The sequence below is a fragment of the Heptranchias perlo genome, unplaced genomic scaffold (assembly GCF_035084215.1).
Source record: "Heptranchias perlo isolate sHepPer1 unplaced genomic scaffold, sHepPer1.hap1 HAP1_SCAFFOLD_297, whole genome shotgun sequence".
In the NCBI taxonomy this organism is placed as follows: Eukaryota; Metazoa; Chordata; class Chondrichthyes; order Hexanchiformes; family Hexanchidae; genus Heptranchias; species Heptranchias perlo.
In genome coordinates this window covers 15,001-28,775 of record NW_027139309.1, presented here as the reverse complement: position 1 = coordinate 28,775, position 13,775 = coordinate 15,001, and the positions used below count along the sequence as shown (strand labels likewise).

Genomic DNA, 13,775 nt, shown 5'->3' with positions numbered 1-13,775 from the left:
GGGGAGAGAGGGGGTAAATTATAATAAACTATTGGGGAGAGAGGGGGTAATTTATAATCAACTGTTGGGGAGAGAGGGGGTAAATTATAATAAACTATGGGGGAGAGAGGGGGCAAATTATAATCAACCATTGGGGGAGGGGGGGATAAATTATAATAAACTATGGGGGAGAGAGGGGGTAAATTCCAATCAACTATTGGGGAGAGAGGGGGTAAATTATAATAAACTATTGGGGAGAGAGGGGGTAATTTATAATCAACTGTTGGGGAGAGAGGGGGTAAATTATAATAAACTATGGGGGAGAGAGGGGGCAAATTATAATCAACCATTGGGGGAGGGGGGGATAAATTATAATAAACTATGGGGGAGAGAGGGGGTAAATTCCAATCAACTATTGGGGGAGAGAGGGGGTAAATTATAAACTATGGGGGAGAGAGGGGGTAAATTCCAATCAACTATTGGGGAGAGAGGGGGTAAATTACAATAAACTATGGGGGAGAGAGGGGTAAATTATAATAAACTATGGGGGAGAGAGGGGTAAATTATAATAAACTATGGGGGAGAGAGGGGTAAATTATAATAAACTATGGGGGAGAGAGGGGGTAAATTCCAATCAACTATTGGGGAGAGAGGGGGTAAATTCCAATAAACTATGGGGGAGGGGTGGATGGGAGGCGTTTACGGTAGGAGGGGAGGGGAGGACATCAGAGAAGGGGAGGGTTGGAGGACTGATGGGGAGGAGAGGCCGGGAGAGGATGACTCGGTGGGGGTGGAGGGGCTCGGCCACGTCCGGGCGCAGGTTGAGGGGGGTGCTGGGGATTAGCCTGGTGTTGGGGGTGGCCAGAGCTGGGTGAGGTGGGCATTATGTTGCAAGCCCGAGTGCAGCATACGAAACGCTGGGACTGTGAGTGTGTAACAGTGATAAACGGCTCAGTACTCACCCAACAATAGGTCCTCTCTGAGCAGGCATGAAACAACAGAGAAACCCCAATGAACGACAGCACCATTGACATTCGGGCCCCTCACCCCTCGCCGGAGGCCCCATCACTGCCCCTCCACACATCTCACCAGCAACAGCTCTCTGTCACTTTACTGCCATGTTTCACTCACTCCAGCTGAGCGGGGACAGGCAGTTGGTCAGAGGATGGTTTCACCAATCCTAACTGGATTAGAGCTTCAGACTTTAAAAAAGGAATGACAGCGCCCTGCACCTTTAAGAGGGGAAACAGCACACTGCACCTTTAAGAGGGGAAACAGAACCCTGCCCCTTTAATGGTGCTGAAGCAGCGCCACCATCAAAGGTCAAAGGTCAGAAAATCACCTCAACCACATCCAGAGAGAGAGGGGAGTGAGGGGTCTCTCCAGTGACCACTCACAGAAAGGGAATGGGAACCAATATCCAGTGCTCTGCTTCTGATGTCAGGAATCTTACACCAGGTTATAGTCCAACAGTTTTATTTGAAAATCACAAGCTTTCGGAGCTTACCTCCTTCGTCAGGTGAGTGAAGGAGAAAGCCTCCGAAAGTTTGTGATTTTCAAATAAAACTGTTGGACTATAACCTGGTGTAAGATTCCTGACATTTGTCCACCCCAGTCCATCACCGGCATCTCCACATCACTGCTTCTGATTGGTAGGGGTGTGATCATGAGACAGCGTGAAGGCTCCCACTGCTATGTGTCCACAGTCTGACACCCCCTGTAACCAGTACCGTCTCTCACTGATCTCTGTTCACAGTCTCATTCCCCCTGTAACCAGCACAGACTTACACTGATCTGTGTCCACAGTCTGACTCCCCCTGTTACCAGCACAGACTTACACTGATCTGTGTCCACAGTCTGACTCCCCCTGTAACCAGCACAGACTGACACTGCTCTGTGTCCACAGTCTGACACCCCCTGTAACCAGCACAGACTTACACTGATCTGTGTCCACAGTCTGACTCCCCCTGTAACCAGCACAGACTTACACTGATCTGTGTTCACAGTCTGACTCCCCCTGTAACCAGCACAGACTTACACTGCTCTGTGTCCACAGTCTGACACCCCCTGTAACCAGCACAGACTTACACTGATCTGTGTCCACAGTCTGACTCCCCCTGTTACCAGCACAGACTTACACTGCTCTGTGTCCACAGTCTGACTCCCCCTGTAACCAGCACAGACTTACACTGCTCTGTGTCCACAGTCTGACTCCCCCTGTAACCAGCACAGACTTACACTGCTCTGTGTCCACAGTCTGACTCCCCCTGTAACCAGCACAGTCTCACGCTGCTCTGTGTTCACAGTCTGACTCCCCCTGTAACCAGCACAGACTCACGCTGCTCTGTGTTCACAGTCTGACTCCCCCTGTAACCAGCACAGACTTACACTGCTCTGTGTCCACAGTCTGACTCCCCCTGTAACCAGCACAGACTTACACTGCTCTGTGTTCACAGTCTGACTCCCCCTGTAACCAGCACAGACTTACACTGCTCTGTGTCCACAGTCTGACTCCCCCTGTAACCAGCACAGACTTACACTGCTCTGTGTCCACAGTCTGACTCCCCCTGTAACCAGCACAGACTTACACTGCTCTGTGTCCACAGTCTGACTCCCCCTGTAACCAGCACAGTCTCACGCTGCTCTGTGTTCACAGTCTGACTCCCCCTGTAACCAGCACAGACTCACGCTGCTCTGTGTTCACAGTCTGACTCCCCCTGTAACCAGCACAGACTTACACTGCTCTGTGTCCACAGTCTGACTCCCCCTGTAACCAGCACAGACTTACACTGCTCTGTGTTCACAGTCTGACTCCCCCTGTAACCAGCACAGACTTACACTGCTCTGTGTCCACAGTCTGACTCCCCATCTAACCAGTACCGTCTCAGACTGCTCTGTGTTCACAGTATCATTCCCCCTGTAACCAGCAACATCTGAGACTGCTCTGTGTTCACAGTCTGATTTCTCCTGCAACCAGCACAGTCTTACACTGCTCTATGTCCACAGTCTGTCTCCACCTGTAACCAGTACAGTCTCACATTGCGCTGTGTTCACAGTCTGATTCCCCCTGTAACCAGCACCATCTCCCAATGCTCTGCGTTCACAGTCTGACTCCCCCTGTAACCAGCACCATCTCCCAATGCTCTGCGTTCACAGTCTGACTCCCCCTGTAACCAGCACCATCTCCCAATGCTCTGCGTTCACAGTCTGACTCCCCCTGTAACCAGCACCATCTCCCAATGCTCTGCGTTCACAGTCTGACTCCCCCTGTAACCAGCACCATCTCCCAATGCTCTGTGTTCACAGACAGATTCTCCCTGTAACCTGCACCATCTCAGACTGCTCTGTGTTCACAATCTGACCCCCAGTAACCAGCACTATCTCTCACAGCTCTGTGTCCACAGTCAGACTCCCCTGTCACCAGCACAGTCTCACATTGCTCTGCATCCACAATGTGATTCCCCCTGTAATCAGCACTGTCTCTCACTGCCCTGTGTCCACAGTCTGACTCCCCCTGTAAACATCACCATCTCAGTCTGCTCTGTGTCGACAGTCTGACTCCCCCTGTAACCCGCACAGTTTTACACTGCTCTGTGCCTACAGTCTGATTCCCCCTGTAACCAGCACCATCTGAGACTGCTTTGTGTTCACAGTCTGACTGCCCCTGTAACTAGCACTGTCTTGCACTGCTTTGTGTTCACAGTCTGACTGCCCCTGTAACTAGCACTGTCTTGCACTGCTTTGTGTTCACAGTCTGACTGCCCCTGCAACCAGCACCGTCTCTCACTGCTCTGTGTCCACAGTCTGATTCCCCCTGTAACCAGTACTGTCTCAGACTGCAATGTGTTCACAATCTCATTCCCCCTGTAACCAGCACCATCTCTCACTTTTTTTTATTTTATTCGTTCACGGGATGTGGGCGTCGCTGGCGAGGCCGGCATTTATTGCCCATCCCTAATTGCCCTCGAGAAGGTGGTGGTGAGCCGCCTTCTTGAACCGCTGCAGTCCGTGTGGTGACGGTTCTCCCACAGTGCTGTTAGGAAGGGAGTTCCAGGATTTTGACCCAGTGATGATGAAGGAACGGCGATATATTTCCAAGTCGGGATGGTGTGTGACTTGGAGGGGAACGTGCAGGTGGTGTTGTTCCCATGCGCCTGCTGCTCTTGTCCTTCTAGGTGGTAGAGGTCACGGGTTTGGGAGGTGCTGTCGAAGAAGCCTTGGCGAGTTGCTGCAGTGCATCCTGTGGATGGTACACACTGCAGCCACAGTGCGCCGGTGGTGAAGGGAGTGAATGTTTAGGGTGGTGGATGGGGTGCCAATCAAGCGGGCTGCTTTATCTTGGATGGTGTCGAGCTTCTTGAGTGTTGTTGGAGCTGCACTCATCCAGGCAAGTGGAGAGTATTCCATCACACTCCTGACTTGTGCCTTGTAGATGGTGGAAAGGCTTTGGGGAGTCAGGAGGTGAGTCAGTCGCCACAGAATACCCAGCATCTAACCTGCTCTCGTAGCCACGGTATTTATATGGCTGGTCCAGTTCAGTTTCTGGTCAATGGTGACCCCCAGGATGTTGATGGTGGGGGATTCGGCGATGGTAATGCCGTTGAATGTCAAGGGGAGGTGGTTAGACTTTCTCTTGTTGGAGATGGTCATTGCCTGGCACTTATCTGGCGCGAATGTTACTTGCCACTTATGAGCCCAAGCCTGGATGTTGTCCAGGTCTTGCTGCATGCGGGCTCGGACTGCTTCATTATCTGAGGGGTTGCGAATGGAACTGAACACTGTGCAGTCATCAGCGAACATCCCCATTTCTGACCTTATGATGGAGGGAAGGTCATTGATGAAGCAGCTGAAGATGGTTGGGCCTAGGACACTGCCCTGAGGAACTCCTGCAGCAATGCCCTGGGGCTGAGATGATTGGCCTCCAACAACCACTACCATCTTCCTTTGTGCTAGGTATGACTCCAGCCACTGGAGAGTTTTCCCCCTGATTCCCATGGACTTCAATTTTACTAGGGCTCCTTGGTGCCACACTCGGTCAAATGCTGCCTTGATGTCAAGGGCAGTCACTCTCACCTCACCTCTGGAATTCAGCTCTTTTGTCCATGTTTGGACCAAGGCTGTAATGAGGTCTGGAGCCGAGTGGTCCTGGCGGAACCCAAACTGAGCATCGGTGAGCAGGTTATTGGTGAGTAAGTGCCGCTTGATAGCACTGTCGACGACACCTTCCATCACTTTGCTGATGATTGAGAGTAGACTGATGGGGCGGTAATTGGCCGGATTGGATTTGTCCTGCTTTTTGTGGACAGGACATACCTGGGCAATTTTCCACATTGTCGGGTAGATGCCAGTGTTGTAGCTGTACTGGAACAGCTTGGCTAGAGGCGCAGCTAGTTCTGGAGCACAAGTCTTCAGCACTACAGCTGGGATGTTGTCGGGGCCCATAGCCTTTGCTGTATCCAGTGCACTCAGCCGTTTCTTGATATCACGTGGAGTGAATCGAATTGGCCGAAGACTGGCTTCCGTGATGGTGGGGATATCGGGAGGAGGCTGAGATGGATCATCCACTCGGCACTTCTGGCTGAAGATGGTTGCAAACGATTCAGCCTTGTCTTTTGCACTCACGTGCTGGACTCCGCCATCATTGAGAATGGGGATGTTTGCAGAGCCTCCTCCTCCCGTTAGTTGTTTAATTGTCCACCATCATTCACGACTGGATGTGGCAGGACTGCAGAGCTTTGATCTGATCCGTTGGTTGTGGAATCGCTTAGCTCTGTCTGTAGCATGTTGCTTCCGCTGTTTAGCATGCATGTAGTCCTGAGTTGTAGCTTCACCAGGTTGGTACCTCATTTTTAGGTATGCCTGGTGCTGCTCCTGGCATGCTCTTCTGCACTCCTCATTGAACCAGGGTTGATCCCCTGGCTTGTTGGTAATGGTAGAGTGAGGAATATGCCGGGCCATGAGGTTACAGATTGTGCTGGAATACAATTCTGCTGCTGCTGATGGCCCACAATGCCTCATGGATGCCCAATTTTGAGCTGCTAGATCTGTTCTGAATCTATCCCATTTAGCACGATGGTAGTGCCACACAACACGTTGGATGGTGTCCTCAGTGCGAAGATGGGACTTCATCTCCACGAGGACTGTGCGGTGGTCACTCCTACCAATACTGTCATGGACAGATGCATTTGCGACAGGGAGATTGGTGAGGACAAGGTCAAGTAAGTTTTTCCCTCGTGTTGGTTCGCTCACCACCTGCCGCAGGCCCAGTCTCGCAGCTATGTCCTTCAGGACTCGGCCAGCTCGGTCAGTAGTGGTGCTACCGAGCCACTCTTGGTGATGGACATTGAAGTCCCCCACCCAGAGTACATTTTGTGCCCTTGCTACCCTCAGTGCTTCCTCCAAGTGGTGCTCAACATGGAGGAGGACTGATTCATCAGCTGAGGGAGGACGGTAGGTGGTAATCAGCAGGAGGTTTCCTTGCCCATGTTTGACCTGATGCCATGAGATTTCATGGGGTCCAGAGTCAATGTTGAGGACTCCCAGGGCCACTCCCTCCTGACTGTATATCACTGTACCGCCACCTCTGGTGGGTCTGTCCTGCCGGTGGGACAGGACATACCCAGGGATGGTGATGGAAGAGTCTGGGACGTTGGCTGAAAGATATGATTCTGTGAGTATGGCTATGTCAGGCTGTTGCTTGACATAGCCATTCTTTCAGAATCATATCTCACTGCTCTGTGTCCACAGTCTGGCTCCCCCTGTAACTAGCACGTTACTGGGGAAGTCAGACTGTGAACACAGAGCAGTTTAAGACTGTGTGAGATGATGTTGGTTACTGGGGGAATCAGACTGTGAGCACAGAGCAGAGTAAGACAGTGCTGGTTACAGGGGGAGTCTTACACTGGTCTGTGTACACAGTCTGACTCCCACTGTAACCAGCACCGTCTCAGACTGCTCTGTGTTCACAGTCTGATTCCACCTGTAACCAGCAGCATCTCAGACTGCTCTGCATTCACAGTCTGACTCCCCCAGTAACTAGCACTGTCTTACACTGCTCTGTGCTCACAGTCGAACTCCCCCTGTAACCTGCACCATCTCTCACTGACCTGTGTTCACAGTCTGACTCCCCCTGTAACCAGCACCGTCTCTCAATGCTCTGCGTTCACAGTCTGACTCCACCTGTAACCAGCACAGTCTCACACTGCTCTCTATCCACAGTCTGACTGCCCCTGTAACCAGTACCCTCTCAGACTGCTCTGTCTTCAGTCTGACTCCCAATGTAACCAGCACCATCTCACACTGCTCTGTGTTCACAGTCTGATTCCCCCTGTAACTAGAAATGTCTCACACTGCTCTGTGTCCACAGTCGAACTCCCCCTGTAACCAGCACCATCTCAGACTGCTCTGTGTTCACAGTCTGACCCCCAGTAACCAGCACAGACTTACACTGCTCTGTGTCCACAGTCTGACTCCCCATCTAACCAGTACCGTCTCAGACTGCTCTGTGTTCACAGTATCATTCCCCCTGTAACCAGCAACATCTTAGACTGCTCTGTGTTCACAGTCTGATTTCTCCTGCAACCAGCACAGTCTTACACTGCTCTATGTCCACAGTCTGTCTCCACCTGTAACCAGTACAGTCTCACATTGCGCTGTGTTCACAGTCTGATTCCCCCTGTAACCAGCACCATCTCCCAATGCTCTGCGTTCACAGTCTGACTCCCCCTGTAACCAGCACCATCTCCCAATGCTCTGCGTTCACAGTCTGACTCCCCCTGTAACCAGCACCATCTCCCAATGCTCTGTGTTCACAGACAGATTCCCCCTGTAACCAGCACCATCTCAGACTGCTCTGTGTTCACAGTCTGACCCCCAGTAACCAGCACTATCTCGCACAGCTCTGCGTCCACAGTCTGACTCCCCCGGTAACCAGCACCATCTCTCACTGCTCTGTGTCCACAGTCAGACTCCCCTGTCACCAGCACAGTCTCACATTGCTCTGCATCCACAATGTGATTCCCCCTGTAATCAGCACTGTCTCTCACTGCCCTGTGTCCACAGTCTGACTCCCCCTGTAAACATCACCATCTCAGTCTGCTCTGTGTCGACAGTCTGACTCCCCCTGTAACCCGCACAGTTTTACACTGCTCTGTGCCTACAGTCTGATTCCCCCTGTAACCAGCACCATCTGAGACTGCTCTGTTTCCACAATCTGACTCCCTTTGTAGCCAGCATCGTCTCACACTGCTCTGTGTTCAGTCTGACTCACCCTGTAACCAGCACTGTCTTACTCTGCTCTGTGCTCACAGTCTGATTCCCCCAGTAACCAACATCATCTCACACAGTCTTACACTGCTCTGTGTTCACAGTCTGACTCCCCCTGTAACCAGGAGCATTTCAGACTGTTCTGTGTTCACAGTCTGATTCTCCCTGTAACCAGCAGTCTTAAACTGCTCTGTGTTCACAGTCTGACTTCCCCAGTAACGTGCATAGTATCACACTGCTCTGTGTTCAAGTCTGACTTCCACTGTAACAAGAACAGTCTCTCACTGCTCTGTGTTCACAGTCTGACTCACCCTGTAACCAGCACCATCTCTCACACTGCTCTGTATTCACAGTCTGACTCACCCTGTAACCAGCACCATCTCTCACACTGCTCTGTGTTCACAGTCTGACTCACCCTGTAACCAGCACCATCTCTCACACTGCTCTGTATTCACAGTCTAAATACTTACTTCAGTGTGTCTCATACTTACTTTGGCTTTGAAAGCGCAGAGTTTGAAGACCATCTCCACTGCAAAGAGTCCAGTGAAGACGACATTCAGCAGGTCCGACAGCTGACTGAGCTCCTCCGACTGCTCGTAGTGCTGTGGAGAGACAAGTCCGCAACAGGTGACCGAGGGAACACAGCACTCCCCACTGACTGACCCTGACCAGCAATATGACCCTGACCCTGTCCTTTTTCAAGGTTCTGATGGAGGCTGCTCTCCCCTCCCCACCCTACCCCTCAGTCCTCTCTCCCCTCCCCATCCTACCCCTCAGTCCTCTCTCCCCTCCCCATCCTACCCCTCAGTCTTCTCTCCCCTCCCCATCCTACCCCTCAGTCCTCTCTCCCCTCCCCATCCTACCCCTCAGTCCTCTCTCCCTCTCTCCCCTCCCCACCCTACCCCTCAGTCCTCTCTCCCCTCCCCACCCTACCCCTCGGTCCTCCCTCCCCTCCCCACCCTACCCCTCAGTCCTCTCTCCCCTCCCCACCCTACCCCTCAGTCCTCTCTCCCCTCCCCATCCTACCCCTCAGTCCTCTCTCCCCTCCCCATCCTACCCCTCAGTCCTCTCTCCCCTCCCCATCCTACCCCTCGGTCCTCTCTCCCTTCCCCACCCTACCCCTCGGTCCTCTCTCCCTCTCTCCCCTCCCCACCCTACCCCTTGGTCCTCTCTCCCCTCCCACCCTATCCCTCAGTCCTCTCTCCCCTCCCCACCCTATCCCACAGTCCTCTCTCCCTCTCTCCCCTCCCCCTATCCCTCAGTCCTCTCTCCCCTCCCCACCCTATCCCTCAGTCCTCTCTCCCCTCCCCACCCTATCCCACAGTCCTCTCTCCCTCTCTCCCCTCCCCCTATCCCTCAGTCCTCTCTCCCCTCCCCACCCTATCACTCGGTCCTCTCTCCCTCTCTCCCTCTCTCCCCACCCTATCCCTCAGTCCTCTCTCCCTCTCTCCCCTCCCCCTATCCCTCAGTCCTCTCTCCCCTCCCCACCCGATCACTCAGTCCTCTCTCCCTCTCTCCCCTCCCTCTCTCCCCACCCTATCCCTCAGTCCTCTCTCCCTCTCTCCCGACTGCTCACTCTTCCTACTCTTCTCCAGTGTCAGTGCTCCAACTCTCGCTTCTGAGTCAGAAGGTTCTAGACCCACTCCAGACACTTCAGCACAAAATCTTGACCCTCACTGCAGTAAAGGGGGAGTGTTGTACTGTCGGAGGGTCAGTACTGAGGGAGTGTTGTACTGTCGGAGGGTCAGTACTGAGGGAGCGCCGCACTGTCAGAGGGTCAGTACTGAGGGAGTGCTGCACTCTCGGAGGGTCAGTACTGAGGGAGCGCTGCACTGTCGGAGGGTCAGTACTGAGGGAGCGCTGCACTGTCGGAGGGTCAGTACTGAGGGAGCGCTGCACTGTCGGAGGGTCAGTACTGAGGGAGTGCTGTACTGTCGGAGGGTCAGTACTGAGGGAGTGCTGCACTGTCGGAGGGTCAGTACGAAGGGAGCGCCGCACTGTCGGAGGGTCAGTACCGAGGGAGCGCTGCACTGTCGGAGGGTCAGTACTGAGGGAGTGCTGTACTGTCGGAGGGTCAGTACTGAGGGAGTGCTGCACTGTCGGAGGGTCAGTAATGAGGGAGTGCTGTACTGTCGGAGGGTCAGTACTGAGGGAGTTCAGCACTGTCGGAGGGTCAGTACCGAGGGAGTGCTGTACTGTTGGAGGGTCAGTACTGAGGGAGTTCAACACTGTCGGAGGGTCAGTACTGAGGGAGTTCAGCACTGTCGGAGGGTCAGTACTGAGGGAGTTCAGCACTGTCGGAGGGTCAGTACTGAGGGAGTTCAGCACTGTCGGAGGGTCAGTACCGAGGGAGCGCCGCACTGTCGGAGGGTCAGTACCGAGGGAGCGCCGCACTGTCGGAGGGTCAGTACTGAGGGAGTGCTGTACTGTCGGAGGGTCAGTACTGAGGGAGCGCCGCACTGTCGGAGGGTCAGTACTGAGGGAGTGCTGTACTGTCGGAGGGTCAGTACTGAGGTAGTGCTGCACTGTCGGAGGGTCAGTACTGAGGGAGTGCTGTACTGTTGGAGGGTCAGTACTGAGGGAGCGCCGCACTGTCGGAGGGTCAGTACTGAGGGAGTGCTGTACTGTCGGAGGGTCAGTACTGAGGTAGTGCTGCACTGTCGGAGGGTCAGTACTGAGGGAGTGCTGTACTGTCGGAGGGTCAGTGCTGAGGGAGTGCTGTACTGTTGGAGGGTCAGTGCTGAGGGAGTGCTGTACTGTTGGAGGGTCAGTACTGAGGGAGTGCTGTACTGTCGGAGGGTCAGTACTGAGGGAGTGCTGTACTGTTGGAGGGTCAGTACTGAGGGAGTGCTGTACTGTTGGAGGGTCAGTACTGAGGGAGTGCTGTACTGTCGGAGGGTCAGTACTGAGGGAGCGCCGTACTGTCGGAGGGTCAGTACTGAGGGAGCGCCGCACTGTCGGAGGGTCAGTACTGAGGGAGCGCCGCACTGTCGGAGGGTCAGTGCTGAGGGAGTGCTGTACTGTTGGAGGGTCAGTACTGAGGGAGTGCTGTACTGTTGGAGGGTCAGTACTGAGGGAGCGCCGCACTGTCGGAGGGTCAGTACTGAGGGAGCGCCGCACTGTCGGAGGGTCAGTACTGAGGGAGTGCTGTACTGTCGGAGGGTCAGTACTGAGGGAGTGCTGTACTGTCGGAGGGTCAGTACTGAGGGAGTGCTGTACTGTTGGAGGGTCAGTACTGAGGGAGTGCTGTACTGTCGGAGGGTCAGTACTGAGGGCGTGCTGCACTGTCGGAGGGTCAGTACTGAGGGAGTGCTGTACTGTTGGAGGGTCAGTACTGAGGGAGTGCTGTACTGTCGGAGGGTCAGTACTGAGGGAGTGCTGTACTGTCGGAGGGTCAGTACTGAGGGAGTGCTGTACTGTCGGAGGGTCAGTACTGAGGGAGTGCTGTACTGTCGGAGGGTCAGTACTGAGGGCGTGCTGCACTGTCGGAGGGTCAGTACTGAGGGAGTGCTGTACTGTTGGAGGGTCAGTACTGAGGGAGTGCTGTACTGTTGGAGGGTCAGTACTGAGGGAGTGCTGCACTGTCGGAGGGTCAGTACTGAGGGAGCGCCGTACTGTCGGAGGGTCAGTACTGAGGGAGCGCCGCACTGTCGGAGGGTCAGTACTGAGGGAGCGCCGCACTGTCGGAGGGTCAGTACTGAGGGAGCGCCGCACTGTCGGAGGGTCAGTACTGAGGGAGTGCCGCACTGTCGGAGGGTCAGTACTGAGGGAGCGCTGCACTGTCGGAGGGTCAGTACTGAGGGAGCGCTGTACTGTCGGAGGGTCAGTACTGAGGGAGCGCTGTACTGTCGGAGGGTCAGTACTGAGGGAGCGCTGTACTGTCGGAGGGTCAGTACTGAGGGAGTGCCGTACTGTCGGAGGGTCAGTACTGAGGGAGTGCTGTACTGTCGGAGGGTCAGTACTGAGGTAGTGCTGCACTGTCGGAGGGTCAGTACTGAGGGAGTGCTGTACTGTTGGAGGGTCAGTACTGAGGGAGTGCTGTACTGTTGGAGGGTCAGTGCTGAGGGAGTGCTGTACTGTTGGAGGGTCAGTGCTGAGGGAGTGCTGTACTGTTGGAGGGTCAGTGCTGAGGGAGTGCTGTACTGTCGGAGGGTCAGTACTGAGGGAGTGCTGCACTGTCGGAGGGTCAGTACTGAGGGAGTGCTGTACTGTTGGAGGGTCAGTACTGAGGGAGTGCTGTACTGTTGGAGGGTCAGTGCTGAGGGAGTGCTGTACTGTTGGAGGGTCAGTACTGAGGGAGTGCTGTACTGTCGGAGGGTCAGTACTGAGGGAGCGCCGCACTGTCGGAGGGTCAGTACTGAGGGAGTGCCGTACTGTCGGAGGGTCAGTACTGAGGGAGCGCCGCACTGTCGGAGGGTCAGTACTGAGGGAGTGCTGTACTGTTGGAGGGTCAGTACTGAGGGAGTGCTGTACTGTTGGAGGGTCAGTGCTGAGGGAGTGCTGTACTGTTGGAGGGTCAGTACTGAGGGAGCGCTGTACTGTCGGAGGGTCAGTACTGAGGGAGTGCTGTACTGTCGGAGGGTCAGTACTGAGGGAGCGCCGCACTGTCGGAGGGTCAGTACTGAGGGAGTGCTGCACTGTCGGAGGGTCAGTACTGAGGTAGTGCTGCACTGTCGGAGGGTCAGTACTGAGGGAGCGCCGCACTGTCGGAGGGTCAGTACTGAGGGAGTGCTGTACTGTTGGAGGGTCAGTGCTGAGGGAGTGCTGTACTGTTGGAGGGTCAGTACTGAGGGAGTGCTGTACTGTCGGAGGGTCAGTACTGAGGGAGTGCTGTACTGTTGGAGGGTCAGTGCTGAGGGAGTGCTGTACTGTCGGAGGGTCAGTACTGAGGGAGTGCTGTACTGTTGGAGGGTCAGTACTGAGGGAGCGCTGTGCTGTTGGAGGGTCAGTACTGAGGGAGTGCTGTACTGTTGGAGGGTCAGTACTGAGGGAGTGCTGTACTGTTGGATGGTCAGGACTGAGGGAGCGCTGTGCTGTTGGAGGGTCAGTACTGAGGGAGTGCTGTGCTGTTGGAGGGTCAGTACTGAGGGAGTGCTGTACTGTTGGATGGTCAGTACTGAGGGAGCGCTGTGCTGTTGGAGGGTCAGTACTGAGGGAGCGCTGTGCTGTTGGAGGGTCAGTACTGAGGGAGTGCTGTACTGTTGGAGGGTCAGTACTGAGGGAGTGCTGTACTGTCGGAGGGTCAGTACTGAGGGAGTGCTGTACTGTTGGAGGGTCAGTGCTGAGGGAGTGCTGTACTGTCGGAGGGTCAGTACTGAGGGAGTGCTGTACTGTCGGAGGGTCAGCGCTGAGGGAGTGCTGTACTGTTGGAGGGTCAGTACTGAGGGAGTGCTGTACTGTTGGATGGTCAGTACTGAGGGAGCGCTGTGCTGTTGGAGGGTCAGTACTGAGGGAGTGCTGTGCTGTTGGAGGGTCAGTACTGAGGGAGTGCTGTACTGTTGGATGGTCAGTACTGAGGGAGCGCTGTGCTG

At 54.6% G+C, this 13,775-nt stretch overlaps 1 protein-coding gene across 1 annotated transcript in view; it reads right to left on the bottom strand.

The window, feature by feature from the left end:
- Nucleotides 1–13,775, bottom strand: part of LOC137311115 (voltage-dependent L-type calcium channel subunit alpha-1S-like) — a 108,390-nt gene that overhangs the window by 93,588 nt on the left and 1,027 nt on the right. The window contains exon 2 of the mRNA XM_067978482.1: nucleotides 8,736–8,846. Coding sequence (XP_067834583.1) covers nucleotides 8,736–8,846 — 111 coding nt within the window. The remainder of the gene's footprint in view (nucleotides 1–8,735; nucleotides 8,847–13,775) is intronic.